The sequence below is a fragment of the Monodon monoceros genome, unplaced genomic scaffold (assembly GCF_005190385.1).
Source record: "Monodon monoceros isolate NGI ecotype Baffin Bay Population unplaced genomic scaffold, NGI_Narwhal_1 Super_Scaffold_22, whole genome shotgun sequence".
Lineage (NCBI taxonomy): Eukaryota > Metazoa > Chordata > Mammalia > Artiodactyla > Monodontidae > Monodon > Monodon monoceros.
Window position 1 is genome coordinate 127,379,263 of NW_021703779.1, and position 27,434 is coordinate 127,406,696.

At 46.6% G+C, this 27,434-nt stretch overlaps 1 protein-coding gene across 2 annotated transcripts; it reads left to right on the forward strand.

Moving 5' to 3' along the window:
- Positions 1 to 233: 233 nt before the first annotated feature.
- On the forward strand, positions 234 to 27,209 carry TKTL1 (transketolase like 1). 2 transcript variants are annotated; one of them, XM_029240761.1, is made up of 13 exons: positions 234 to 367; positions 5,029 to 5,146; positions 8,725 to 8,822; positions 10,475 to 10,666; positions 10,748 to 10,875; positions 12,093 to 12,286; positions 15,385 to 15,546; positions 19,556 to 19,712; positions 21,259 to 21,389; positions 23,086 to 23,169; positions 25,408 to 25,507; positions 25,637 to 25,756; positions 27,037 to 27,209. In XM_029240761.1, exons 1-13 carry the CDS (start codon positions 234 to 236, stop codon positions 27,207 to 27,209), a joined length of 1,791 nt encoding a protein of 596 aa, XP_029096594.1. The 2 variants fall into 2 exon arrangements, with proteins under 2 accessions (XP_029096594.1, XP_029096595.1); XM_029240762.1 differs by having other exon boundaries at positions 5,047 to 5,146.
- The last annotated feature ends 225 nt before the right edge of the window (positions 27,210 to 27,434 follow it).

The window sequence follows — 27,434 nt, forward strand, 5'->3', positions numbered from 1 at the left end:
AACATATGAATAACAATTGTTCAAAATCCATGGAGTTGGAGGGCGCGCGTAGGGAGCGGCACGCGCGCGGCCAGCTGAGCAGGCTCCGCGCCGTTCGCTCCTCAGACGGGGAGGCAGCGGCGCGCGGAGCAGCGGCACGCGGAGGCAGCGGCGCGCGGAGGCAGCGGAGCGCGTGCGGCTAGCTGAGGACGCTTTGCGCCGTTTGCTCTTCAGACGCGCGCGAGATCTCAGCTATGGCTGAACAGGAGGCGAGCGGAACGATGGCGGAAGAAGCCAAGATTGACGAGGACATCTTGCAGGTGCTGCAAGACATGGCCAATCGCCTGCGCCTCCACGCCATCAGGACCCTCTGTGCCTCAGGCTTTCGGTAAGGCGCCGTGGTCGAAGCTCCGGTCGTTGAGCGGCCGGCCCTGCGGCGACGACCGGGGAGAGAGTTGAACGGAGCCGTCGGGGGCGGGGTGGGCTTCGTTATTTAGTGGCCCCATTTCAGGCCCTTAGGGCTTGGCAGCCACCCGCAGACTCGTGGCCGCCGCTGGCCACATACTCAGGTAGCCGCCCCTCACTGGCCCACGGCCGGCCGACAGTGGCGGCCCAGGGCCTCCGGCCTCTCCTGCTAGCGGAAAGAAGCCGGGACGCGGGCCGGCTGGCGGAGCGCCTGCGTCCGACCGGCTAGAGTGGGAGCGGGAGCGGCCCGGCGTTTTCCGTGTAAGTGGTTGTCCTCGACGCCAGGGTCCCGACCCAGGACGTGGAGTTCCAGGAAATAAAGCCTAAAAGAAATAGGCGAGTAGGAATCGGAGCAAAAGGGGACTGTTGGTTCTGCTGGTATTTTGTCGAGGATGTTTGCGTCAGTATTCGTGAGATGTTAGCCGTTAGCTTTCCCCGAAGGTATTTGTCTGCCTTTAGTATGGAGGCACTTCTGGCCCCAGAGTGAGTTTCAGTGTGTTCCCTTCAGTTTTTTGGGGAAAGTTGGAGGCGGATTGAGGATTCACCAGTGAGGCCATCAGGTTCAAAGTTTTTTTTTTTTGTCACGGAGCTTTTCGACTACTGATTCAATCTCCTTATTGTAGGTTTATTCAGATTTTCTATTTCTAAAAATTTCTTCTAGGTTAACTGATTTATTGGCGTACAATTGTTCACAGTCCTTTATAGTCCTTTTTATGTCTGTAGAATCGGTGGTTATATCCTTACTTTCATTCCTGAAATGTAATTAGTAATTTCAAATCGGATTTAGTAAATTCAGTAATTTTCTGTTTTTTCCTTACTTTAGCTAAAGGCTTTTGTTTTTGTTTTTGTTTTGGCTGCGTTGGGTCTTCGTTGCCGCGCGTGAGGGCTTTGCGGCGAGCGGGGGCGCAGGGGGGCTATTCTTCGTTGTGGTGCGCAGGGCTCTCGTTGCGAAGCACGGGCTCTAGGCGCACGGGCCTCAGTACTTGTGGTTCACGGGCTCTAGAGTGCAGGCTCAGTAGCTGTGGCCCATGGGCTTAGCTGCTCCGCGGCATGTGGGATCTTCCCAGACCGGGGCTCGAACCTGTGTCCTCTGCATTAGCAGGCGGATTCTTAACCACTGCACCACCAGGGAAGCCCAAGGCTTATTACTTTTGTTAATCTTTTCAAAGAACCAGCTTTTGTTTTGGTTCATTTTCTACATTGCTTTCCTAGTCTTTTATTTCTGCAATAATATTTATTACGTTTTCCATTCTGGTAGCTTTGGGTTTAGTTCTGCTTTTCCTAGTTACTAAGTTGTGAAGTTAGGTTTTCTTCTTTGAGATCGTTCTTTTTTTTAAGTTTTATTTACTTATTCATTTATTTATTTTGACCGCGCTGTGCAGATTGCGGGATCTTAGGTCCCCGACCAAGGATCGAACCTGTGTCCACGGCAGTGAAAGCGCCGAGTCCAAACCACTGGACCACCAGGGAATTCCCAGAGATCGTTCTTTTTTAATGTAAACATTTACAGCTATAAACTTATCTCTTGTCACTGCTTTTGCCACATCCCATAAATTTTGGTGTCTTATGTTTTCTTCTTCATTTGTCTCAATACTTTCCAACTCTCTTGAAGTTTCTTTGACCCATTGTTCGTTTAAGTGCGTTGTGGGGGAAGGTTGTTTTCTTTTTTAATCGAAGTGTAGTCGACTCTTACATTAGTGTCGCGTGTACAATATAGTGATTTAATGCTTTTATGTATTATACCCCATTTAAAGTTATTATAAGAGTGTGTTGTTTAATTCCCACAAATGTGTGAATTTTACCATTTTCTTTCTATTATTGACTTCTAACTTCACCCTGTCCTGGTCAGATAAAATAGTTTGTGTGATATCTTTTTTAAGTTTTCTTCTCCAGCCTGTGCTATAACTTTAAAAAGGCAATGTCAATGAGTTTAAGACCTGCATGGTTTTGGATTTTTTTTTTTTTTACATTTTCATTTTGCTCCCTTCACCTTCAAAATTAATAACAGTTTGCATTTTCTCAAGAGATCTGTAACAGCTTTTAAATCCAAATTATCCACTTGGGATACTTGCAAAGGCGAGAGGTTTAACTCTCCATTTTCTGTATTGTGAAACTTGAAAGGGGAGATTATTAATACACATGAGCTGGGCTTAAAATGTTACTCTTCTGACTTTTGGGGTGTGGCAGGGCTCTAGGGAGTTGGTTTTGTCCTCTGCCCTGCCACCTCCTCCCCTTATTAATTAATGGCAGACTGCCTGGACTCCCATGCAGGCTGCTTTCTAAGAGCAGCAGTTTCTTCATTCAAGTTACACCACAATGAGAAACTTCTCAGTCTGACCATTCACTTCCTAAAAGAAATTCATTTTAGGAAGTAGAATGCGTTTTCTTTGTTGGATTTTTTAAAATTTTCTTTCCCAGTTTTATTGAGATGTAATTGAGCACACAGCACTATCTAAGGTATACAGCATAATGATTTGACTTACATATATTGTAAAATGATAAATACAGTAAGTTTATTTATTACCCATCATCTCATAGATACCAAAAAATGGAAAAATGTTTTTTCCCTGTAATGAGAATTCTTAGGATCTACTGTTAACAACTTTCAAATATATCATACAGAAGTGTTAATTATAGTCATTTTGTTATATATTACATCCCAAGTATTTATTTTTAAAATTTATTTACTTACTTGTGGAGTTTTGTGGGTTTGTCTGTTTGTTTTGGCTGTGTTGGGTCTTCGTTGCTGCACGCTGGCTTTCTCTAGTTGTGGTGAGCGGGGGCTTTATTGCAGTGTGCAGGCTTCTCATTGTTGTGGCTTCTCTTGTTGCAGAGCACGGGCTCTAGAGCACAGGCTCAGTAGTTGTGGCTCATGGGCTTAGTTGTTCAGCGGCATGTGGAATCTTCCTGGACCAGGGCTCGAATCCGTGTCCCCTGCATTGGCAGGCGGATTCTTAACCACTGCGCCACCAGGGAAGCCCTGTATTTAATTATTTTATATCTGGAAGTTTGTAACTTTCGACACCTTCATCCAGTTCCTCCTCCCCTCAACCCCCACCTTTGGTAACCACAAATCTGGTGATCTCTTTTTCTATGAGTTTGGGTTTGGGGTTTTTTTTAGATTCCACAGTGTAATAATACAGTATTTCTTTTTCTGTGAGTTACTTCATCTAGCATAATGTTCTCAAGGCCCATCCATGTTGTCATAAATGGCAGAATTTCCTTTTTGTGCCTGAATTATGTTCCATTATATATCTGTACCACATCTCCTTTGTCCATTCATCTATCAGACACTTCAGTTGTTTCCATAGCTTGGCTATTGTAAATAGTGCTGCTGTGAACGTAGGGGTGCAGATATCTCTTCCACATAGTGTTTTCATTTTCTTCAGATATACTCCCAGTAGTGGAATTGCTGGATCATATGGTGGTTTGTTTGTTTGTTTGTTTTAAGATCCTCCATATTGTTTTCCATAGTGGCTCCTCTAATTTACATTCCCACCAACAGTGCACAAGGGTTCTCTTTTCTCCACATCTTTGCCAGATTTGTTAACTCATCTTTTTGATGACAGCCGTTCTGATAGGTGTGAGGGGATATCTCATTGTGGTTTTGACTTGCAATTTCCCTGATGATCAGTGATGTTGAGCACCTTTTCATGTGCCTGTTGTATGTGTTCTTTGGGAAAATGCCTATTCAGATCCTTTGACCATTTTTAAGAGGACTTTTTGTTGTTTTGTTACGGAATTGTGTGAGTTGTTTATATATTTTCCATATAAACACATTATCAGATATATGATTTGCAAATACTTTCTCCTATTCAGTAGGTTGCTTTTACATTTTGTTGATGGTTTCCTTTGCCATGAAGAGTTTTGTTCAGTCCCACTTGGTTTTTGTTTGTTTGTTGTTTTTGTTGCTTTTGCTTTTAGTGTCTGATTCAAAGCATCCTCGTGAAGACTCAGGTCAAGTAGCGTAGTGCCTATGTTTTTCTTCTAGGAGTTTTATGGTTTTTGGTCTTACCTTTAAGTTTTAATCCATTTCAAGTTAATTTCTGTGAGTGGTATAAGATAGGTGTCCAGTTTCATTTTTTTACATGTGAATATCCAATTTTTCCTGTATCAGTTGTTGAAGAGACTGTTTTTTCTGCATTGAGTATTCTTGGCTCCCTCATCAAAAATTAGTTGACCACATACGTGTGGGTTTATTTCTGCTTTGTGAAATTTCTGATTAAGGATATCACAGATGAATTCATACAAGTGAAATGACACTCAAATGCTTACAGAGTCACCAGGCGAACTTCCCCAAGTATGCCGGTGCTCCACTGATAGAAGGGGGCTGGTCTGTGAGGTCTTGCTCCCTACGGGGAGAGGAGTTGTGAGGTTCCAGGGCCTCAAAGCATCCTTAAAAGCTGTGAACTTGGTGGGCAGTGGCCCAGCATCCCTTTCCCTTGGCTGGATTCTTTCAGGCTGGGAGAAATGACTGCTGCTTCCAGTTTGAGGAGACCATGTGCTGAAAGGCCTCCTCATGCACTGTGTGTGTCCCTGGTGAGTCACTTGCCTGTGAGAAACGACCTGTGCCATGTCTTTCAGCCACCCCACATTGTGCAGCAGTGCATCTGAGATCATGTCCGTGCTGTTGTTCTACATCATGAGGTATAAACTCACGGACCCGGAGAACCCGAACAACGACAGATTCGTCCTCTCCAAGGTAAGCTGGCATAGGAACCCATGCTCAGACACGTGGTTCCTGAACTCATTTTAAAAGCCACCATGTGGCAACAAGACCTGAAATGGCCTCTGTTTATCCTTTTGGTGCTTCTCTCTTTGCCTCATGTCTTCATCTGTTCAGGCTGGTATAATAAAACACCAGAGACTGGGTGGCTTATGAACAATAGAAATTTATTTCTCACAGTTCTGGAGGTTAGAAGTCTAAGATCAAGGCGCCAGCATGGTCATGTTCTGGTGAGGGCCCTGTTCCTGGTGGCAGACTTCTCACTATATCCTCGTGTGATGTAAGGAGAAATGGTCTCTCTTTTATAAGGGCATTAACCCCACTCTTCAGGGTTCTGCCCTCATGACCTAATCACTAACCAAAGACCGCTACCTCCTAATACTATCGCCTTGGGCATTAGGTTTTCAACATAATGGATTCTGGGGAGGGGGCACAAACATTCAGACCATGGCACCTCATAAAGATCTAAAAGGTGTTCTAGTGAGGGCTGCGTGGTGGGAAGGAAGACTTGTGGCAGCTGGCAGTCCTTCTTTTCCTTTGATGGTGCCTCACTTTACCCCACTAAAGCCCCCCTTGTCAGGGTCGTGCTGCTCCGATCCTCTGCCACCTGGGTAGAGGAGGGCCACATGAGTGAATCCAACTTGTTGAGCTCGAGGAGCGTTGAGCTTGATTTGGAGGGATGTCCCTCCTGTCCATCAGCTTTCTCTTCCATTTCTCTGCATATCTGACCTGATACCAATAAGGAGTTTCTCATTAGGCTATAGTATGAGATACCTCATGACATTGGGGGACAGGAAAGAAAAGAAATATTAAAAGCAAGGTCGATCTAGAAGAACAAGCAGCTCTTTTGATGCTGTCTGAAAGTTTGCTGTGTTCTGAGCAAAGCATTTAAAGCTCAACTGGTAGAACGACATGTGCAAATAGAAACCCCAGATCTGGGCAGCGGGAAGTAAAGACAGAGGCAGAGTATAGGCAGAATACCTGGAGCCGTAGTTGTGATCCTTGTCTTGGTGTCTAAAACATAATCTCAAATGAGGTTTGGCAAAGGATAAATAAAACGTGTGTGTAGAGGAAGAGAGATGAAGCAAACGAAGTCCATTAGTAATAGTCGACGAATTTAGGTAAAGAGTATGTGGAACTTCATTGTACTATTTGTACAACTTTTCTGTAAGCTTGAATTTCCTTCATCATAAAAACTGAATAACTATAGGTGTACAAACAAAGTATGGGTGTTTAGAGCTTTACTTTAAAAAAAAGGAAAGATGTGGGAATTCCCTGGTGGCCTCTCACTGCTGTGGCCTCTCCCATTGCAGAGCACAGGCTCTGGACGCACAGGCTCACCATCCATGGCTCACGGGCCCAGCCGCTCTGCGGCATGTGGGATCTTCCCGGACCGGGGCACAAACCCGTATCCCCTGCATCGGCAGGCGGACTCCCAACCACTCCGCCACCAGGGAAGCCCATAAATTTAGTTTTTTAAAAAAAGAAAACACTCAGGAGCATAGTCCATCTTGGCTCTGGTTGGGAATGGAGTAAATGGATTTGCTAGAGGCCGAGAAGCCAGGGTCTCCATAATCTGTGCTCCCGGGGCAGGAGTGTCTATGTAGACAGCTGCATGAGGAGGCCGCTGGCTAAAGCCTGGCCATGGCACTGACTGAGGTGCTCATGATCTCTCCGTCCACCACCCAGGCCTTAGTTTGTGTTTTATCAGCTCTTTTGTTTTCTTTAGCCAAGGAGGCCTGGGAAGTAACCAAAAAGGCTTCTTGTAAATTTGTTCTTGAAGCATACTTTGTGTCAGAACAAAGATGAGAAGTACCACCTGGAAGAGAAAGCTTTCTTTCCTGGGTGCCTTCAGCAGCTTGTGTGCATCTTTATTATTGGCCCCTCAGTTGTGAGTGTCCCCCCCACAGCGAAATGATTCTTGGGAAAGGAAAGGGAACCCATGTTGGTGTGCTTCCACCATACCAGACATCATGTTGATGCCCCATCAATCTTCTCAATTAATCCTACAGCCTCTTGCTTCCTGAACGGGGCTTTCCTCACCATCATACCCAGAGAGCAAAGCCTTATGGAAGTGGGCTTACTTGTCCCCCGCGTTAAAGCTGGGGGGAAGTGGAGTTGGTCTGAGTGTAGAGCACAGGCTTGCTCCAAGGGCACATAAGGCACCTGGGAGCCAGAGCTTGTTACAGGAGTAAAATAGGAGCTGTAGGGAGAAAGACTAAGCTAGCGACGTTGTCAAGAGAGACTTCAGTGGGACAGTTCTTGGGGCTAGAGATGCAAAACAGGAATCTGTGAGGGCACAAAGCACGTAGAGAAAGTTAAGGAAGGTCAGGAGCCCCAGGAAGAGCAGAACAGTAGGGTGGAGCAAAACAGGAGAGGGATCTGAGACGAACAAGTACCATCCACTCATCGTGGTAGTGAGAACACAAACCAGTCTCTGAATGGAGCTGACATCTGAATGGAGGAAGGGGGCAGACAAGAAACAAACCCAGAAATAGCATGTCAGATGGGGCTGAGTATCCTAGATCCAAGGGAAGTGGAGGGCAGGTACTAGGTGAAAGAGATGGTCCAGGAAAGCCTTGGTGTTGACATTTGAGCAGAGACTTGGAGGGTGTGAGGGAGTAAGCTGTGCCCTTATTTAGGCACAAGCACTGAGCACTCAGCAGAGAGGGAGCCACACCTGCTAAAGCCCTGAGGCAGGCATGTGCGTGGCGTGTTCAAAGGACAGCCAGGAGGCCAGGCACCCAGAGCAGTGGGAGGTGATGGGGGTCTGGAGTGAACAGGCCACTGCAAGAACTTGAGCTCTACTTGACGTTAGATGACAAGACCTTGGACAGTTCTCCGCAGCAATTGAGGGGCGGACTTCGGTTTTATCGTGCTCCGCCTGGTGGCTGTGTTGAGAACGACTGTGGAGGGAAGCAGGGAGGCCACTGCTCTGACAGAGGCAAGAGATGTTTGTGGCCAGGCCAAGATGGTGGCAGCGGAAGTGTTGAATAAGTTTGATATCTCTTCAGAAGCTTGGGAGTGAGTGAGGCCTTAGTGCAGCAGACCTTTGGCATTGGCACCACCTTGTGGCCCTCATAGGGCCACATTCTCTCCATGGGACAGTGATAGCCTGTGCGTACAAGCAGGTCAGTGGGGATAAATGGAGCGGTGGTAGAAAGTGATTTATTTCTAGCATAACCTCCTACATCACCACTTCTCAAATCTCAGTTGACTTGAGTTTTACAAACCAGGGAAATTGAAATCTTCTTCAGTGTTTCTAGTTTCTATTTAAGAGTCCATATTCTCCAAAAACATTGAATATCTGGTCTGTATACAACTAGATAAAAGGTCTTGTGGAAATGGCAAGACTTGTGCTTATGTTTTTTTTCTGCTTTGCTCTTGGGCTCTGTTTAGGCTGCTGTGTGCAGAAGCTTCCCACTTCTATGTTGTCAGAGCTCCAGTTGCCCTCACCAGCTGGATTACCTGTGACTCTGTTGTCTTTGTGACGTTGATCTGACACTTTGGGGTGCATGAGGGTGTGTAGATTCATTTGGTCCCTTCTCTTACAGAGACTGTCATTTGTTAATGTGGCAACTGGATGGCTGGGGCAAGGACTGGGGATCGCGTGTGGGATGGCATATACTGGCAGGTACTTTGACAAGGCCAGGTAAGGCGCTTACCCAGAAACCACTTAACTGTTCCCACCCCCCGACCCCCTCCCCCAGCACTTTGGCTTTATTTATCGCTTATTAGTTTGGGAAGACAGTGATTGTGTTAAAAGTTCAGGTTACCAAGTACTCAAGGAGTAAAAAGAAATCATATTTCATGATGCTGTTCTAGCATCTCCTTTTGGGTCCTAAGTGCTGCCTGCAGTATAGAAATCAGTTCATTAGGGACTTCCCTGGTGGTCCAGTGGGTAAGACGCCGCACTCCCAATGCAGGGGGCCCAGGTTCGATCCCTGTTCAGAGAACTAGATCCCACATGCATGCCGCAAGTAAGAATCCCGCATGCTGCAACTATGAGCCCACATGCCACAACTGTAGGATCCCACATGCTGCAACTAAGACCCAGCACAGCCAAAATAAATAAATAAATATTTTAAAAAAGAAAGAAAACAGTTTATTAGGATTCAAGTCTACGTTTTTTTTAAACATTTATTTATTGCTTGTTTGTTTATTTAGCTAGCTGCGCTGGGTCTTAGTTGCGGCATGCAAGATCTTTAGTTGCAGTATGCAAGGTCTTAGCTGCAGCATTGTGGGATCTAGTTCCCTGACCAGGGATGGAACCCGAGCCCCCTGCATTGGGAGCATGGAGTCTTAGCCATTGGAGCACCAGGGAAGTCCTAGGATTCAAGTTTTTACTAAGAGATACATCTTCCTGTTTCCCATATCTCAGTGAGGTTCACTATAGAGTGAACAGATGGTGTATTTGCCTTTCCATTGGGGACCCCTACATGTTAATCAAAGGTCTCTTTTTCTGGAATGGTCCACCTTCCTGAAGACAGGCAGATCCATGCCTTTCTTGCAGGGGTGTGTGCCCAGGTGCTGCTGATGTAGGAGCAGCAAGATGGGGGATCCTGGGGGGCTCAGGCTTGGCCATGATGGTGTGCATGTTCTACTCCCATGGTTCACCCAGCGTGCCTGAGTCTGCAGCCCCTCAGTCCCAGGTTCCAGCCCAGATGGCCCCTCTGAAGGCACTTTGTTGTACTTCCTCCACAGTTGACCTTTTGCATCTCTCACTGTTGCCTCTGTTAGTCCCTATCCTGTGGTTAATCACTATTTTTATACTTCATTTATAGCATTTTGGGGGGGTCTGGGTTGTGTTTTAGTGGTTTAAACATTTCATGTTTCTGCTGCGGAGGAGTTTAATATTTATAACAGAACAAACGCTCCTGAGGTCGGATGTTTTGATTGTTATTATTTTATATAAATTTGTAAGATCAGAAATAGAAGGTAGCAGTGCTTAACATGGAGCTTATCAAGAAACCATATATGTAAACGTTTGGGCATTTAAGGGAGCTGCCTTCTCCCCATCCTCTCTTATTCGTTGGGCCCAGAGGAGTGGCAGAAGAATGTAGAAATTACTTTTACAGCTAGAATGAGAAGACTAGCCAAAGGTGCAGCCCATGTCGTGAGGCCCAAGCTTTGAAAGCTGCATTTCCTCAGCTGTGGAATTTGGGCAGCATTGACAAGGAAAATTGTCTTAGGTCTGAAGCAGCTGCTCCAGTCTCCTCCTTTGTTTCTCTCCATGAAATATATTTGCTTGAGCTGCCCAGAGGAGCCCCAGGCAGGGTCCTAACGTCTCTTGGCTTGCCCCAGCTACCGGGTGTTCTGCCTCATTGGAGATGGCGAGTCCTCGGAAGGCTCCGTCTGGGAGGCCATGGCCTTTGCTTCCCACTACAGTCTGGACAATCTCGTGGCCATCTTTGACGTGAATCACCTGTGCCACAGCGGCACCCAGCCCCTCGAGCACTGCGTAGACCTCTTTCAGAAGCGCTGTGAAGCCTTTGGGTAACTGTCCTGTTTTGTGGCACCTTCTTTCCGCCCCATCCCCCCTTCGCCTTCTAACCTGGCCCACTTCTCGGTTGACAGATGGAGTACTTTCGTGGTGGATGGCCGCGATGTGGAGGCACTGTGCCATGTGTTCCAGCAGGCGGCTCAAGTGAAGAGCAAGCCCACTGCTGTAGTTGCCAAGACCTTCAGGGGCCACGGCATGCCACGTAAGGAAGTGTTGCTTTCCTGCTTGTGGTTATCAAAAACCTGCCTAGCGTATGAGGTGGAGAGAGGCTTAGTCTAGCTGGGCAGACAGCTGACTTCATGCACGGTGATTATGCCTGTGACGTGCGCCCAGCGCTTTTGCTCTTTTTCATGCTTGTAGATAGCAGATCTGGTTAGGGCAAGGGGGAGGAAGCCCAGACCCCCAGCAAGCGAGCGCGAGGGAGTGGCTGAGAGGATAGTCTGTCAGTTAGAGGACCAGCAGGGAGCCATCTCCACGGGAGTGCAGAGCCAGAGGGGGGCTGAGCGTGAGCAAATACGTAAACATGAGTGTATGTGCCTGCGAGCGCCCTAGCCTGTTCCCATGCTACCTGGGAGGACACACAGGCCACTAGTAAAGCAGCGCCTCTGGGAAAGGTAACTGTGGAACTGAGGGTCGGGGAAGGGAGGGGGTTTTGAAAGTCTTCTTGCAGATTTCAAAGTGGACATCTGAAGTTGTTCATCTCAAGTATAAATAGTTGCAGTAGGTGTGATTCCTGGTGTGTTTCTAGTGTTGACATTTTAGAATAAAACTCTTCTATGACTCCTTCTCAAAATACAGTCTTATTCTGGTACCCCCGTTCAGTAAATGATGACTGGACCAGTTTGCTCCTGGAAGAAACCTGGGTATTGTCCTTGCCTCCACCTCTCCCTTATGTGCCCCCTACACACATACCCAGTCTGTCATCGATTCTGATTGATTCTGCTCCTGATGTACGTCTCAAGTCTGTTTGCTCCTCTCCATCTCTCTTGCCCAGGCCCAGTCATCTCTCCCTAACTGCAGTCTCCCCAAGCCAGCCCCCACATGACTGCTGTGGTGACCCTTCTACAACATGGATCTGATCAGTCACCATCCCCCTTCCAAACCCGTCAGTGGTTTCCCATCTTGTTTGAGTATAAGAACTCAAACTCCTTATACCCATAGGATCCTCCATGGTCTGCTCTGCCTGTCCAGCCTCATCTCCCTCTCTCCCCTCCATCACCAGCACATGGGCCAGTGGCCCCCTCAGGAGCCTCTCGGCCTTTGTCAAGGCCGTCTCCTGCGGCTGTAGTACTATTTCAGGCCCCCTGTGCCAGGTTTTTACTCTGTGGCTGACATCTCCATCTGGATGTCTTTCAGATGACCACACAGGAGCTCGTTAGATACTTAGGGAGTGAGCGTGTTGTGTCCATTGGGTTGCAGGTGTTGAGGATGCAGAACACTGGCGTGAAAGGCCAATGCCAAAAGAAAGGGTGGAAACAATCATCAAGCTAATTGAGAGCCAGATACAGACCAAGAAGCAGCTTAACCCAAAACCCCCTGTTGAAGACTCGCCTCAACTCAACATCACAGATATAGAAATGACCTCTCCACCCGCTTACAATGTTGGTGACATGGTAGGCAAACTGCTTTGCTCTCTGCTTTTCCTAATACAGAGGACTCTGTTTACTCTGATCTCCAGGAATGAATAAATTGTTAGGTGATGTGATATTTAACTAAAGATTATAAGCAACAAATATGGATTTACCTTCTCCTTTACTGTTTCTGATATTTATTCTTTGATTTCAAACTTAACTCAGGTCTGAATTTTCTTACCAGTCAGTCGCTGCTTATTTGTGTCCATTGCTATGCAACTTTTGCTTGCTTCTGTGTCTTCTCAAAGGATGGGGGCCTGGCTGGATTGATCTGTTGGGCTTATTCCCTGGATTACACAAGGAAACACGTCAATTCACCAAAGGCCAGTTCTTCAGAAAGGAAACAAATTAGGCACGAAACCCTGAACATAAAGCCTTTCTGCTTTTTGTTACCACTTTTGTATTCAAAGTATGCAGGGTCTTCACAACCTAAGGAAATAAGGTGGCGAGCCTGGGAGGAAGGAAATATTTATTTATTTGGGGACATTTTGAGTGTTACTTACGTTTTCTTAGCCTGGTAATATGGGTGTAAAATAAATGAATTGACTATTTGAGAAATGAGAAAACAAATTTAAAAGCAGAAGAATGCTATTAATAAGGGAAAAGTACATATAAACAGAGGCTACTTTGGTAATCTGTGTTAACACTTTAGCTGTTCATACCCTTCAAACTAGCAGTGCAACTCACAGGAGTTTATCCTACAGAAACACCTGTGCAAGTGTGCAGAATAGAATGAATGTCAATTGCAGCATTGATTATGATGAGGTGTTTATGTCTGTAAGGTAGGTGGGATTATGGAAACTTTTCATTTTTTGGAAGCTTTTCATATTTTACTAATAGGAAAAATTAAGGAAACAGGCCAGTTCGTAAAAAGTTAATGAATTAAAGAACAAGAAGTCACATTAATACACAAATCAAAGAGTTGGCTCTTTGAATTACTTATACAGTAGACAAACTATTATCTAGCCTACTTAAAGAGATGAAAATCATAAATGAATAAAATTAGTCACTAGAGGAGACAACCACAGATGCAGAAAACAGAATTTTGAGAAAACTATGCTAATTGGTATGAAAACCTGTAAAAAAAAATGGACCTCTTTTAGGAATACATAAAATACCAAAATTGACTAAAAAGACACAAAACACTTAAGTAGATCAACAGCCATAGAAAAATTTGAGAAAACTGTCCAAGAGTTATATACCTCCAAAGTGCCAGGCTCACTAAGTTGCAAGAGTGACTTAATTTTAACCTTCAAGGAACAGGTGAATTCCTAGGCTATTCCAAACCTTCTTGAATATGGAAAAAGACATTTATGAAGCCAAAATGTTATAATGCTATCCCAAAGGAAAAAACTACAGGCCAACCTCACTTATGAATATTGATGTAAAAATTCTAAATAAAATGTTCGCCGGTCTCAACTCAGTACCTTAAAGAAGTATATGAATCAGTGAAGTTCAAATTAGTAATGCGTATCATTCACCAGTATTAGGAGGGGGGAAATTATGATCATTAACAATAAAAGACTCAGTCCTGACAATGAAAAGGCAAGCCTTTTTGCAGGTGGTAGAGTTGTATGCCTGGAAAGCCCAAGAGAATCGACAGAAAATGGTTAGAAACAAGAGGAGTCCAGAAAGAGAGCTTGTAGCAAAACTAATATACAAAGATTGATTCTTATATTAATAAAATGGAGAGGTTATCCCTTTTACAGTGGCAGTAAAAACTAAAATAACTAAAAATAAACTTAAGTATATAAGGTCTATGTTAAGATACTTATAAAACTATAGCCCTAAAAGAAGCTCACATGCCTTGCATGCATGAGATGCTCACCAAGTATTTGTGAGTAGACCACTGCCAAAAGGATGCTACACAAACCTGTCATTTCCCTTACCTCTGGGGAGAGGAACTGGGAGAGTGGGAGGAAGATGGCCTTTTCACTCGATATTCTTTCATAACTTGACTTTTGTACTCATCTACATGAATTGCCTGTTTTAAAAAATATTTTTAAGAGTGTTTAGATGAATGAACAAAGACAAATAAATGAGGAGGCAAACCTTGTTTTTTAAATAACAGCTTTATTGAGATAATAAAGATATATAAAGCTATAGATTTCTATATAATCTACCCATTTGAAATGTACAATTCAGTGGTTTTTAGCATACTGACAGAGTTGTGCAACCATCACCACACTCAATCTTACAACATTTCCGTCATCCGGAAGAGAAACCCTATACCCATTAGCAGTTACTCTCCATTCCCACCCAACCCCTAGTAACTGCTAATCTACTTTCTGTGTCTGTGGATTTGCCTATTCCAGACATTTCATGTAAATGGGATCATATAATATGCGAAGTTTTGAGTCTGGCTTATTTCACTTAGCACTGTGTTCTCGAGGTTCATCCATGTGGTGGCGGTACTCCGTTTTATGGGTATATCATATGTTTTATTTATCCATTCATCTGTTGCTGGACATTTGGGTTGTTTCTACCTTTTGGCTATTGTGAATAATGCTGCAATGAACATTTGTGTACAACCTTTCGTATAGATGTGTTTTTTCTCTTGGGTATATACCTAGGAGTAGAATTGCTGGGTCGTAGTAATTCTGTTTAACTCTTTGAGGAAATGCCAAACCTTGTTTTTTTTAATAGAAAAACTCAATATTGTAAGGATGTCAGTTCTCCCCTAAATTAATCCATAGGTTGAGTCCAATCTCAAACAATATCCTAATGGAATTGTTTATTATTTGTATTATGTTTCTAAAGTTCTACATTTTAATATTTACAGTGAGTATCATCAGTTTTATAGTTAAACACTCACAGAGGCATTTGCATTTTGGGAAATTTAAATTTTTAAATCAACTATAGGAATGGGACAGAAGAATAAATTTATTTGGGGGAAATTGATACCCAGTGAGCCAAGTATGGATTTAAGATTGGCTAGCAGTCCTTTTTTATTACCCTAAAGGAGATTATTGGTGAATCGCAAATTTTCTTTCTTCATTAAGGTAGATGACAATTTATAATTCTACCAATTCACCTTCCTTCTAAACCCATTCTAAGAAACTCTGCTGTTTAACTTCCAGATAGCTACTCGGAAAGCATGTGGTCTGGCCCTGGCTAAGCTGGGCCGTGCAAATGACAGAGTCGTTGTGCTGGACGGTGACAGCAAGAACTCCACCTTCTCTGACATATTCAAGAAGGAACACCCTGAGCACTTCATTGAGTGTTCTTCTGAGCAAAACATGGTATGTATGCTGGGAACATCCATCTGGAGCCTTCTCATTGACAAACAGTGGCCCACCAGACATAGGAGGCCTGTGCTGTGTTACAGTTTTTCTTTCCACTTATAAAAGCAAAGGAAATGGAGGAAAAAAGTGTCGGGAGAAACAAGTACAGAGCAGCCAGGCAGAGTCTGAGGGGTGACTTCCAGGACTGCAGGGAGGGGCTCCAGCCATCTGCCCTCAGGTCTCCAGGCCTAAAGCATGCACAGCTCCCTGGTAGCTCTAGGTGACCCCACTCTTCCTGCCCTGCCCATCCCACAACCAGGCAATCCTACAACATTCCAGAGGCCAATAGAGTCAACATTCCAGAGGCCAATGGAGTGAAAGCTACAAGGGACTGTGGTTTTTCTCTCCACCTTGTTGCATGGGGCCTAACATATCCTAGATATTCAAATGTTGCCCTAATTGCAGCCTCAAGAATGTCAGTAGTGCTGTGGCCTTAGGTAGAGCTGTTCTGCTTATCTGTGCTTCAGTCTCTTCCCAGGATGACGTTAATGCAGGAGCCTCTTATGCATGCACATATCCGCACACACTCCCCTCAAGAGAGAGAAAGGAGTTTGTGCAAGTAAACGCCTTGACTTGTAAAGCTCTGTGCCAGTGCAGAGGCCAGCGCACATGTACCTTCACATCGTAGAGGCCAAAAACAGCACTGGCCAGAAATCTGTGGGCCAGCAGGCCTTACGTGACCACCAGAGATATTGTATTTGGAACAAGTAGTATTTACAAATATTTTTAATTAGTTGCCAGCTTTTTTTTTTGCCTGTACCATGTGGCGTGTGGGGTCTTAGTTCCCCGACCAGGGATCAAACCCGCGCCCCCTGCGTTGGAAACACGGAGTCTTAACCACTGGACCGCCGGGGAAGTCCCAGCTGCCAGCTTTTAAAAGTCAGGAAATTTTATATGGAATCCAAATTTCTGGATTCTCTTGAAGATTGGGAAGATCTGGCAACATTGGAACGACATTCCTTCCTGCCTGCCACCGGTTAGCTGGAGCCAAGCAGGGGCCCCATTTAGATGGGGGTCCACAGCCAGCTCACCATGTCCCTGCATCCTGCTGGCCCGCTCATTTGTTCACGGTGCTTCCCTGGCCCTGTCAGTGTTGGAATTTAAGCCCCCCCTGTTCAGTAAAGTAGGTCATTGCAACTGTAAGAATATGTACATTTTTCTGTGGGTCTCATTAAGCTAAGCTGTTTCCATTTTGAATGGAAAAAAATACAATTCATAATTTTCTGAATTGAGCCACCTATCAAAAAGCTTGCTTCCTAACTCATTGATTCTTTCAATCAGCAACTGAAAAAAATGAATAAAGAAGCAGCCAGCAAGTGGGTAGTATCCAGTGCTACCGAGTGAAACTGGTGACTACAGTGATAGCATGACTAGGGCCAGTCAGGAGCAAGGTCTCAGAGGACGTGACATTTAAGCTGGGACTTAAGTGACAAGGAGTCAGTCATGCATAGATCTTGGGGGGACGGTATTCCCAGCAGAGGGCCCAGATAGCTCTGTGGCATGCCCAAATCTGAGCTGTTTAGGGAGCAGGAAGAAAGGCCGGTGTGGAGAATAGCTTGTTGGGGGAAGTGGGGGAGGTGACAGGAGATGGCGACTTGGACCAGGACAGTAGCTGTGGGGTTGGAGAGAAGCAGACTCATCCAGAATCAGCTTTGACAGGAGAGTCGGCAGGATGCCATGGGGTAGGTGTCAGGGCAGGAACCAAGGCTGGCACTAGGGCATAGGCCAGAGCACTTGGGAACAGAGCAGTGTCGCTTCCTGAGATGGACAAGACTGGGGGAGGAATGGGTTTTGGGAACACAGCTCTCTTTGGGCCCTGGGGTGGGGGGGTCAGGGTACCTGTTAGAATGGGGATGGGGGTGCCAGGTAGGTTAGAGGATAGATCATTTATCTCCAAATGTGTTTGCTTTCCAAACTGCTGAATGTGTTTCTCTAGACTAGATATTTTTCTGCCTAGCTTTAAGTTAACATCTAAATTTTTCATCACAGATTTAAGTAGATGCAAAGGATATAATTTCCCGTATATTGAAATTTGTGACACTTTAATACTCAAATCATCCAATTACATGAAGGCTCTCTTTGTCAGAAATTAAATCCGTTTTTCTACTTGAATTCTTATTTCCGTTCTGCTTCCCCAAATATATTTATGCAGGAAAGCCTTTTATTGACAGCTCTTTTCTGCAATAAAAATATGCATATACACTGATAGTTTTTAAAATTTTTCCTATGTCCATAGGCCTTGGAGCATTACAATTTTTTTTCTTCTGGATTGAGCTACAGTTATAATTATTAGCTTGTGTAGCATTGGTTAAGTACACTTAAAGCTAGAATGAGGCAAGTTTCAGAACAAAATCTATTCGTATTTTAATGATGTAAGTGCAAAGAAATGTTGTTTACATAAATAAGGTGATGGGAAGGGAAAGAGTTTTGTTGTGGCAACATCATTCAATTCATTTGAATTCCTTCCCAGTTATAAGCCAAAAATCACACAGTGATCTTTCATGTAAAGTTGTCGGTGCAAAATTATTTGTAAAGGGTTGACAGTTGCATTAGGTTCTCTTTCAGTTTTGTTAAAAGAATTGGAAAACCCCTGACTTAAAAAAGAATTTGTTATCCAACCTTTTGAGTTCTGTAGTTTCTCAAGGCTGCTATGATTATTTCGAATTGTCCTTTCTGTTTTGATCCGGAGCTCTTACACTCCAGGATGTTGCCCGACTGAAGGACCCGATGTGGGTGAGAGAGCGCCTTTTGGCAGTCAGTGACTGGGAGGCGATTATCAGGGAGACAGCGGGAAGTAGGCCCTGGGCCCTTTTGCTGGCAGACAGACGTGGGAGTCAAGGATCTTGATGTTGAGACCAGCCACAGCCATGTTTCCCTTGGACGGTCTTTGTTTACCCCCAAGATGTTCATCTTCTAGTTTGAAACCTGCCAGGGTATGTGAGCCTGGCGTTCCAGGGGAGGTGAAGAATAGAGAGAGAGAGGGGTGGTTAGCATCAAGCACATCAGAGTGACACGATGGGACCATATGCTGGTTCCCCGTGGAGGGCACAGATGAGGAGGAGTGTGGCCCGAGCCCCAGGACTCAGTCTAGGTGCCCCGCCCAGCAGAACCAGCCTGGGCAGGAGAAGCAGTGTTCAGTGAGACGGGTGGTCTGTAGTGCTGGAGGCTCCCGAGAGGTCAGATATGATGCAGACAGGGTCAGGTGACCTCTGCATTTGGCAGCTTCTGGGTCCCTCACAGGGAATGGCAGCCTAGATGAAGGGAAACGGGCAGAAAGTGGGAAATGAGGAAGGGTGCGAAGTTTCCTGTGAAGGAGAACATAGACGAAGGGCAGCACCTGGAGCGGGAGGACAAGGTGAAAGTGAGGGGGGAAGATGGAAGATACTAGCACACACTTCAGTGATCAGAGAGGGAGAAACTGAGGAAACATGGGAGGGGAGGGAATAATTGCACGGTCAGAGGTGCCATTGAGAAAGCAGGAGAAGGATGAGGTTCAGCAGGGTGGGCAAGTGGGGGCCTCAAGTAGGTACTGGTCTGTCCCGTCTCCTAATGACACGGTGGGGACGTGGGGATGGGATAGGAGAGCCTCCGTTGTTCACCTCTCTGCCCCCGGAAGTGCCCCGGGGAAGCATGCGAAGGGGCAGGGAGAGAGGGGACAGAAGGTAGGGGAAGAGACTAGGAAGGAGACCCACGGGGACTGCAGGGCGGCCTTGAGTGTCCCGAGCTTCCACATCTTGGATTTGAAGGAGCAGGGTTAGCACTGCAGTTCCTCTCTTTTCTGGCAGCATTCAGGGGACACCGTGGATTTGCCAGGTTTGGGTTTTTCCCAGGTAGGTGCCTGGGGGAGGGGTGGCAAGGTGAGAGGGTGCAGAGTAGAGATTTCCCTGAGATCCCCACACTCTGTGCTGGGGAACGGAAGGGGCAGTGGGGTCCGGGAGTGTTCTGATTCACCTTCTTTGTGTTGCAGGTGAGCGTGGCACTGGGATGCGCCACCCGTGGTCGGATGGTTACTTTTCTTTGCACCTTTGCTGCCTTTTTGACCCGAGCATTTGATCAGATCCGGATGGGAGCCATCTCTCGAACCAGCATCAACCTTATTGGGTCCCACTGCGGGGTATCCATAGGTATGAGTCCTCAATGCCGTCACCTTAATCGCCTTCCTCCTTTACAGAGAAAGATTAGCCTGTAAGAGATTGAACTGCCGGCGTACTTAAGGTTCCATAATGTTCGGTTATCATAACCTCCTTTTTGAAAAAAGCCATGTCATGTTCTAAAAGTTCCAGACACTCTGGGTAACTTTTGAGCTGATCCCTTGGTATTACTGAAAAGTGCCCATTTTTTCTGTCACCAAGAAATAAGTATCTGTCCTGAGTGCCTCTTCTTTGTCAAACCACATACTAGGTAGGGATTGGGTCACCCTGGCATCACCGAATTGTTTACTGCTCTCTGGTTGCCTTAGTCTAAGTGGGGACGAGCAGCATGGACACAGCAAAGCAAGGAGCACAGCCCGCCAGGGCTCTGCTGGCCCGAGCAGCCTGCTTGGACAGAATGGGAAACCTTGAGGCACCCAACACATGGGCATTAACCGTGGATGGGCTACATGGAAACTGTGGGAAACACGGGAGCCAGGAGGAGGACCGAGGTGTGTGTTAGCAGTGGATAGAAAATCGGGCGAATCTGTGAGAACCTGAAGAAAGATTTCAACATTGCTGACAGGAGGAGTCTCAGACTGCAAGAACAGCAAAACCCCAGTCCCCAGGGGTTTCTTGCCTGGGAAACATCCGGGAGTCGTGTCCGTGGATGACAGAAATGGGGAGCCTGGAAAGATGGGGCACCTGACATTCCTGTGGCAGGGCAGGTCAAGGTAGATGTGACAGCTTACACTTGCTGCCAAATGCTGGAGGGAAGAGCTGGAAGTACATGTTTGGGTGTCGTCTTGGGGACTTCCTGGGAGAGCAGGACTGGCTAAGAAGTCTCTGGATGGGCCAGATGCAGGGGAAGAGAGCAAGGAGAGAGGAGGTCTGGGCTGTCTGCCTGGGGCTGGGTGAGGAGTAAGTTTTCAACTCAGCTAAGTGGAGAAGTGGCTGTAGGTCCAGCCCAGAGGAGCTGGGGTTCTGAGGAGAGACAGCAGTCCCAGGCCAGGCAGTGTACACGGTGACAGTTCCCTTCCTAGCTGGAAGAGCTAGGCCACCCTGGTGTACATTGGGCTTTCTCTTTCCACAGAGTTTCTTTCCCCCACACACGAAGGCCCCCTGAGTTCCAGCAGCACCCCGAGGGCACCCCAAAGGTTATGTTCTGTAATGCTCAGCTACTTTGAAGGCCATGAGAAATGAATGAGACCATTTGAGTCTGAAAACCTTAGTCTCTTGATGGAGAAGGTAGAAGAGCAGAGAAGAAATGACAGTGTCTGAGGGGGCCCTCCTAGGGAGAAGAGAACAGGGCCAGAGGCCTGGTGCTCAGGGAGGAGTGTTGGGTCACTTAGGGCAGCAGCACAGCGAGGCTTGGGGCCAAGAAGAGGCCTATGCCATGTTGCTAGCAATGTCAGTGAGGAGCCTCATGTGGAGTGTGGCAGTGACGTGTGCTGCGATGGTGGCCACCATGCCAGCACACTTGCTTGACTGACAGAGAGCAGGCTCATCTTTTTGTTGGGCTATGGCTTTGCTTTCTCAGGTGAAGACAGCCCCTCCCAGATGGCCCTGGAGGATCTGGCCATGTTCCGAACGGTTCCGAACTGCACTATTTTCTATCCAAGCGATGCCATCTCAACGGAGCATGCTGTGTTCCTGGCGGCCAATACCAAGGTATTTTTAAGGGGACACTGGTGCAGACAGAAAATGTTTCTGGGCTCTGATGCTAGTTTGGTACTGATGGTTTGATTTTTTTCTCAGCATAAAGAAGATAGATATTCGTTATAGGAAATTTGGTTGTAGGATTCCTTTTAAAAGTAGAACCACTGCCCCCAAAAAGGGTGATGAACCACGAAGAACATGAATACATTCACATTGTAAAAAACAGTGCAGAAGAATTTTGAACCCCTGATGACCTGTATCGGGTGGGACTTGGGTCAAGAAGGAGGGAGTGCTCTGGGGCTCTGAGACAGGGAGCCCTTGGCAGGGCCACGGAAGTGGGCTCCAGCGACAAGCCATCGTGTGCTGGCCTTAGACACAGCCCGTGCAGCTGCCACCTCGTGATATCAGAAAACTGGACAGTTGCCAGTGGGAGGCCACTGTAGACAAACCCTGGGGTTCCCAGCCCTATCCCACCCTCAGAAACAGCTTAGATGGGTACAAGTCTGGCTTCTGCCCTGCCTGCCCCTCCTGAAGTCTCACCCAAGGGCATCAGATGGACACAACCTAACTCCTGTCCAGAACCCAGCTGCAGCAGAGGCTACGGGACAGAATCTTTATCTTTCTAACCACTCTAGCTAGCGGTCGCCAGACTCACCTCACCCTGCAGCCCTGCACACACCCATGCCCCTGCACAGGCAACCCTGGGCACAGTTGGGGTGGGTTGTGCAAGTTCCGTTCCAAGCATTTCCAACGTGTTAGAGACATGAGTTTCTTTGACTTTTTTCCTTTAAACGTAAGTGGCCTCACACATAGTTCTGGATTTTTCTACTTGCTATATCATAGACATTGTTTTATGTCCTTGCATGTACAGTGCGATCTTGTGTGCTGCAGGATCTTATTTGTGGGAAGTTCAAAAGAGACAAAGCTGTGGTGACGGAAATCAGAATAGAGGTTGCTTCTTGGGTGGGGAGAGTGACGGGAGAGAGGCATGAGGGAACTTTCTGGGCAGGTGCAAATGCTATCCAGACTCAGGAGATGGTTACACGGTGTATAACTTATCAGAATTCAGGGCATGCTCCACTTAAGTCAATTGTACCTCATAAAAATACACCGAATAGAACTAGTTCATAACATGTAAATGAACAAAAGGAATCAGTGTTCCTAAATTCATATATTGGTTTATCATGTATGATTTAAATATGTATGTAAATTAACAAATACTCTAGACATTTGAGTATTCATTTACATTCCTGTTTATATGTTCAAGGTGATAAAAAACGTATTTACATCTTTTTGTTGGAGAAATAGTCATTTTAGATTCTGGTGTCTAAGGTACTTCTGAGGATGGAGCATTAGAAGCTGTTGGGACAAAAGTTGTTTCCCATGTGTTGTAGGCTTTCTGTTCAAGGTGAGTCAGTGCTCCTGCCCCACGTTTATGTTCTGTGGAGACACAACACATCGATTTGTATTTGAGAAAGCTTTCCTACATGGGTGAGCTAGCACAGTGTGGAGGGCTCGCCACAGGGCACCCCAGCAGGGCCCTTCGTAGTAACCTGACCCCGTGACAGCTGGCCCTCACTCCAAAAGGCACATTTTGTTTTTAGTACAAAGAATTGTTAGGTCCTCCTCCACTTCTTTTTGAGGTTTATTAGTTGGAAATTTAGTTTGATTTTCTAAACTGTGGCTCTGGTGTTCATTTACACCGTAGGGGATGTGCTACATTCGGATCAGTCGGCCAGAAACTGCAGTTATTTACACCCCAGATGAAATCTTTGAGATTGGACGGGCCAAGGTAAGGCCTTAAGTTCTCCAGCGTCTTCCAGTATCAGTTCATGTGGAGAGCATTGTTGTTGAAGCCAGCGCTAGAGACATCCACAGTTAACGCTTCATTCTTTCTTTGCACTAGTTTAAAAAAAATTCATGACCTTTGCCTGCTTTTCTTCAGGAAGGAACATTCTGCCAGTATCAGCCTGAACTGAACTTTTCTCCTTTCTGAAAGGAGTCTCTTTGTTGAGCCCTTAAAGATAAGCTGGTAACAACTTGTTGCTTTGCTGTACCTTATCACAGCCTCAAGCTAAACAAAATAATAGAACCCATTTCAGATGAATAGTATATCTGTTAGGTTCTGGTTTTGCAGGTCCAAGGCCAGGAATATAACAAACAAATATGAACCATCTTGCCTCTGGCCATTGTGTGACACTGAGGTTGTTTTTTCACACGGATTGTGGCCTCGCCCCCAGGCCTGCTGATAAAGGCTGGCATTGCAAGGTGCCTCCTATCTCCTGTATCCTTGAGAAAGCCCTAGAAGCACAGATTGTTAGCAACCAGCCATGTTTTGTAGTTGAGGGCCAGAGAAGGTGTTCAGGAAGACCAGGATTCAAGCCCCCACGGCAACCTGGCGTCTGTGTGCCTGCCTGTCGGAGCTGTGCGTGCAGAAAACCAGCAGCGTCTGTGGAGAAAATAAGTGATTGCCCACCACCTAGAGAGCAGTGCTTACAGACATTTGGGCGCGTTTTCTTCCTGGCTTTCTCTATATACACGTATATATATGTGTATATCTTAGTTGAGATCATACTGCATAGGAAAGTTTTCTGTCCTGTCTTTATCTTATAAGCCTTTTAGAACATCATTAATACTCTCCTTAAGTATGTGAAAGACTGATAGCCACTCTTGAAGAGTAATAGGTGACTTCCAACTTGATTGCTAAGGGCTAGGCTGCTCCAGAATTCACAGCGGCTAGTGCTCAGAATGAGTGAATGAGCGCTGGATGGCTTTAGTGCCACAGTAGAGCAGGTATACCCAGAGCAGTCAATAGTCCCCCATAGCTCCATTCTGCTGAATGGAAAAGCTGTACTATTCACTTCAGTGTGAACTACACGTTCACACTATTGTTCCCTGACTCCCATGTTTTACTCAAAGCCATATGTTTGCCTCCAGGGGCGGTGGGGAGTGTGTCTTGGTGATAGTCATATGGTTTTCAAAGCTTTCTCATATCTCTCTTCTTTTTTTCCCCCCCCTGATGTTTGTCCTGTCCTGACAAAATGAAGTAACTTCCTGATGTGAGTTAATACGTGTGTGATAATATGCATGCCATGGATAATTCAAGGGCTGGGTCTGCAAAGGGGGACGTAGGTGTGTGTATGTATATGTGTATATGTATGTATCTATACATGTATATATGTGTGTGTGTTTGTGTGTGTGTGTGTGTGTGTGTAAAAACGCTAGAACATTCTCGAAGAATGGGGATGGGTGGTTTGAAGCCCTGAATATCTGTAGTCAGCAGTGGTTCTTAAGCTACAGCAAAAGCTGTACAGAGGAATGCAATGCAGACTTCCAGATGCCTTTGGTTGGGTGACTTTGGAGGAAACAAAACGATGAAAAAAAGAGCAGAGAGCCCTGTGTGCTTAACAGAATAGCGAGTGGTTGGGAGCATGGGCTTTGAAGGCAGATGGGCCTGGCTGCTGGTCTCAGCCCTGCCCTGGGCGAGTTCCTCCTGCTCTGAGATTTGCTTTCCACAGCCACAGGCTTCACAGGGCACCTCAAAAATGCCTCCAAATGGTCCCCATTAGCATGTTCATGATCGGAGTCCATTCTGTGTGAGTGCCCCAGCAAGATGTTCAAGCAGTCCAGAGGTGGTGCCTTTTCAGACCCCTTGGTGGGTGTGAGTCCATGCTCTGGAGCAGATGGGCTGTACAACTCGCTTCCGGCCTTCAGCCTTTCACATCCCAGTTGGAAATCCACCTGCTTTGCTAAAGGGTCATTTTGCATACATATTGTAAAAGAGCTTAGTAATTTGGCATCTTGAATCCTGAGGAAAAGTAGGTGAATTTGTTAAACAAACACGAAGTGGGGCTTATTTAAAAGAATATGTCCTTGTTGGTCAGTGTGCTGACTCGGCCTTTTTTATGGTGAGCTATTAAGGGGTGAAATTGGTAGGCTCAGGAGAGCGCTGTAGCAGAGGGTCCTCCACTTTGAGACACGTTCTGTGTGTAGTAAGCACAGCATTTTTGTTTTGTGGGTGCAACACCAGGTCGTCCGCAACAGTGTCAACGACAGGCTCACAGTTGTCGGAGCTGGAGTGACTTTGCATGAAGCCTTAGCAGCCGCCGATGATCTTTCTAAACAAGAAGGTCAGTTGGTTGCTGCTGAATGCTGGCGTTCAAGCTGGGAGTGGTAGGACTCGGGCTGCCTGTGTGCCCCGATCTGTCTTTTATTCTGAGTCTGCTTCATACACCAAGCTGGTTCTCTCTGTTCGCCAGATATTTCTATCCGCGTCATCGACCTGTTTACTGTTAAACCCCTGGATGCAGCCACCATCATCTCCAACGCAAAAGCCACAGGTGGCCAGATTATCACAGTGGAGGATCACTCTTCAGAAGGTGTGTGCAGGCCTTGGGGACCACTTTGAAAGTCTGCTTTGGTGCAGCGTGTTTTTGTTTTCCTTGACCAGAGGTGTGCCATGATCGTGGGCAGCACCTCCAGCCAACCGCTCACCCAGCAACCTGTATTACTCGCTCTTTGCGACGGTCTGGGTATAGGATCTCTTGCCCGCCTACACTGGCTGGCAAGGATGGGGCCCTGCCCATCCTCGTTTGCGTGTGCTCGGCACAGTGTGCGGTGCCTGGTCCCCGGGTAGCTGGTTCAGTGGCAGTGCAGAGGAGTGTCTAACTTGGCATCGTGAGGGGAGGCGTCATAAGAAGCTTCACAGTTGCTCTTGAGTATTGAATGATTAATAGTTTGCCCCCCACAAAAAAATGGCAATGGTGCCTTGCAAGCAGAGAACCCAGCAAACGCAGGAAAAGTGTGGCCAGGGAGAGGGGGCTGGGCAGTGTTTGGCTAGGGAAGGTCAGGTGGGGCAGAGGACGGAGTGGGGAGCTTCATGTGTTTGCGTGTCAGGGGCCCCAAGAACACCCCCGTGACTTGCAGGAAAGCACTCCATTGCCACCCCGGCTGAGGTTGATGACAGGGACAGGGCACGCGCCAGCACCCCCAAGGACGGAAGACGCGGGTCGGGGGTGGAGAACCCCACACCTTCGGCTTCCCCTCTCCCTCCCATGAGGGGCCAGCCGAGCACTCTCCCTTCTCCGGCAGTGACAGATGCCTCCCTGGAGACCCAGGGAGCCCACTCGAGACTCAGCGCCCCGGGTTTCATTGAGGGCTGGTCGCTGCCCGGCACGTGCCAAACTTCCCGATTCCCAGAGGAAAGCAGGTGCGCCCCCTAAACGACCCTGTGGTGCCAGAGTCCAGGCACAGGGACCACCCTTATCAGTAGGGAAAGTGTCTTGTTGATGCAGGGCACTCGCACCAGCCCACTGCCCGGGCACCACCCCGGGGCCAGCCTTGCAAGCCGGCCCTTCCGAAGCCGGCATCCAGTTCGTAGGTTCCTGACAGCTTTGAGAATCTGAGTTCCGCAGACGCCTGCATCCATGGAGCCCCAGTGGAAAGAGCCCCTGCCATAAGTGAGGCTGGGAGCAATTTGGAGACTTGCACTTTTGAACGAGAATGCTTCTGGTCAGTCAGGGAAGGGTTGTTTATGAATCAACGGCCAGTGAAAGATATTTTTCCCTGGGAACCACAAATTCAAAGTCCTCTATATGATGGGGTTTTAAGGCTGACTAGCTGTTTCCAGAGCAGAGCCTAATGTCCCTTGCTTCTCCAGGTGGCGTCGGGGAGGCTGTTTGTGCAGCAGTATCCATGGTGCCTGATATCCTGGTCCATCAGCTGGCAGTGCCAGGAGCACCTCGGAGCGAAAAGCCGAATGAGCCGCTCAGTATGTTTGGAATCAGTGCCAGACAAATCATAGTGGCTGTGAAGTGTGTTTTAATGAATTAGAATAGCTGTTGGCTTTGGTCAGGTAAAGACTGGCCTCTTTACCTTTCATTTATGCTTATTGCCAAACCATTACTTAAATCTATATTGTCGTGCTTTATTCTTTTCAAAAGCAAAGCCAGTTAAGTACTTTCCTGTTAAGCCATAACTACGTATACAAGAGTGACTTATCATAGATACGGTTATAAGTGACAGAATAGCTAACAAAACAGCCACCTAATAAATTTT

Coding starts and splice junctions, on each gene's coding strand:
- TKTL1 (XM_029240761.1), top strand. CDS start 234: ATGGCTGAACAGGAGGCGAGCGGAACGATGGCGGAAGAAGCCAAGATT. Junction 10,667..10,747: donor AAGCGCTGTGAAGCCTTTGG/GTAACTGTCCTG, acceptor CTCGGTTGACAG/ATGGAGTACTTTCGTGGTGG. Junction 23,170..25,407: donor TTGAGATTGGACGGGCCAAG/GTAAGGCCTTAA, acceptor GTGCAACACCAG/GTCGTCCGCAACAGTGTCAA.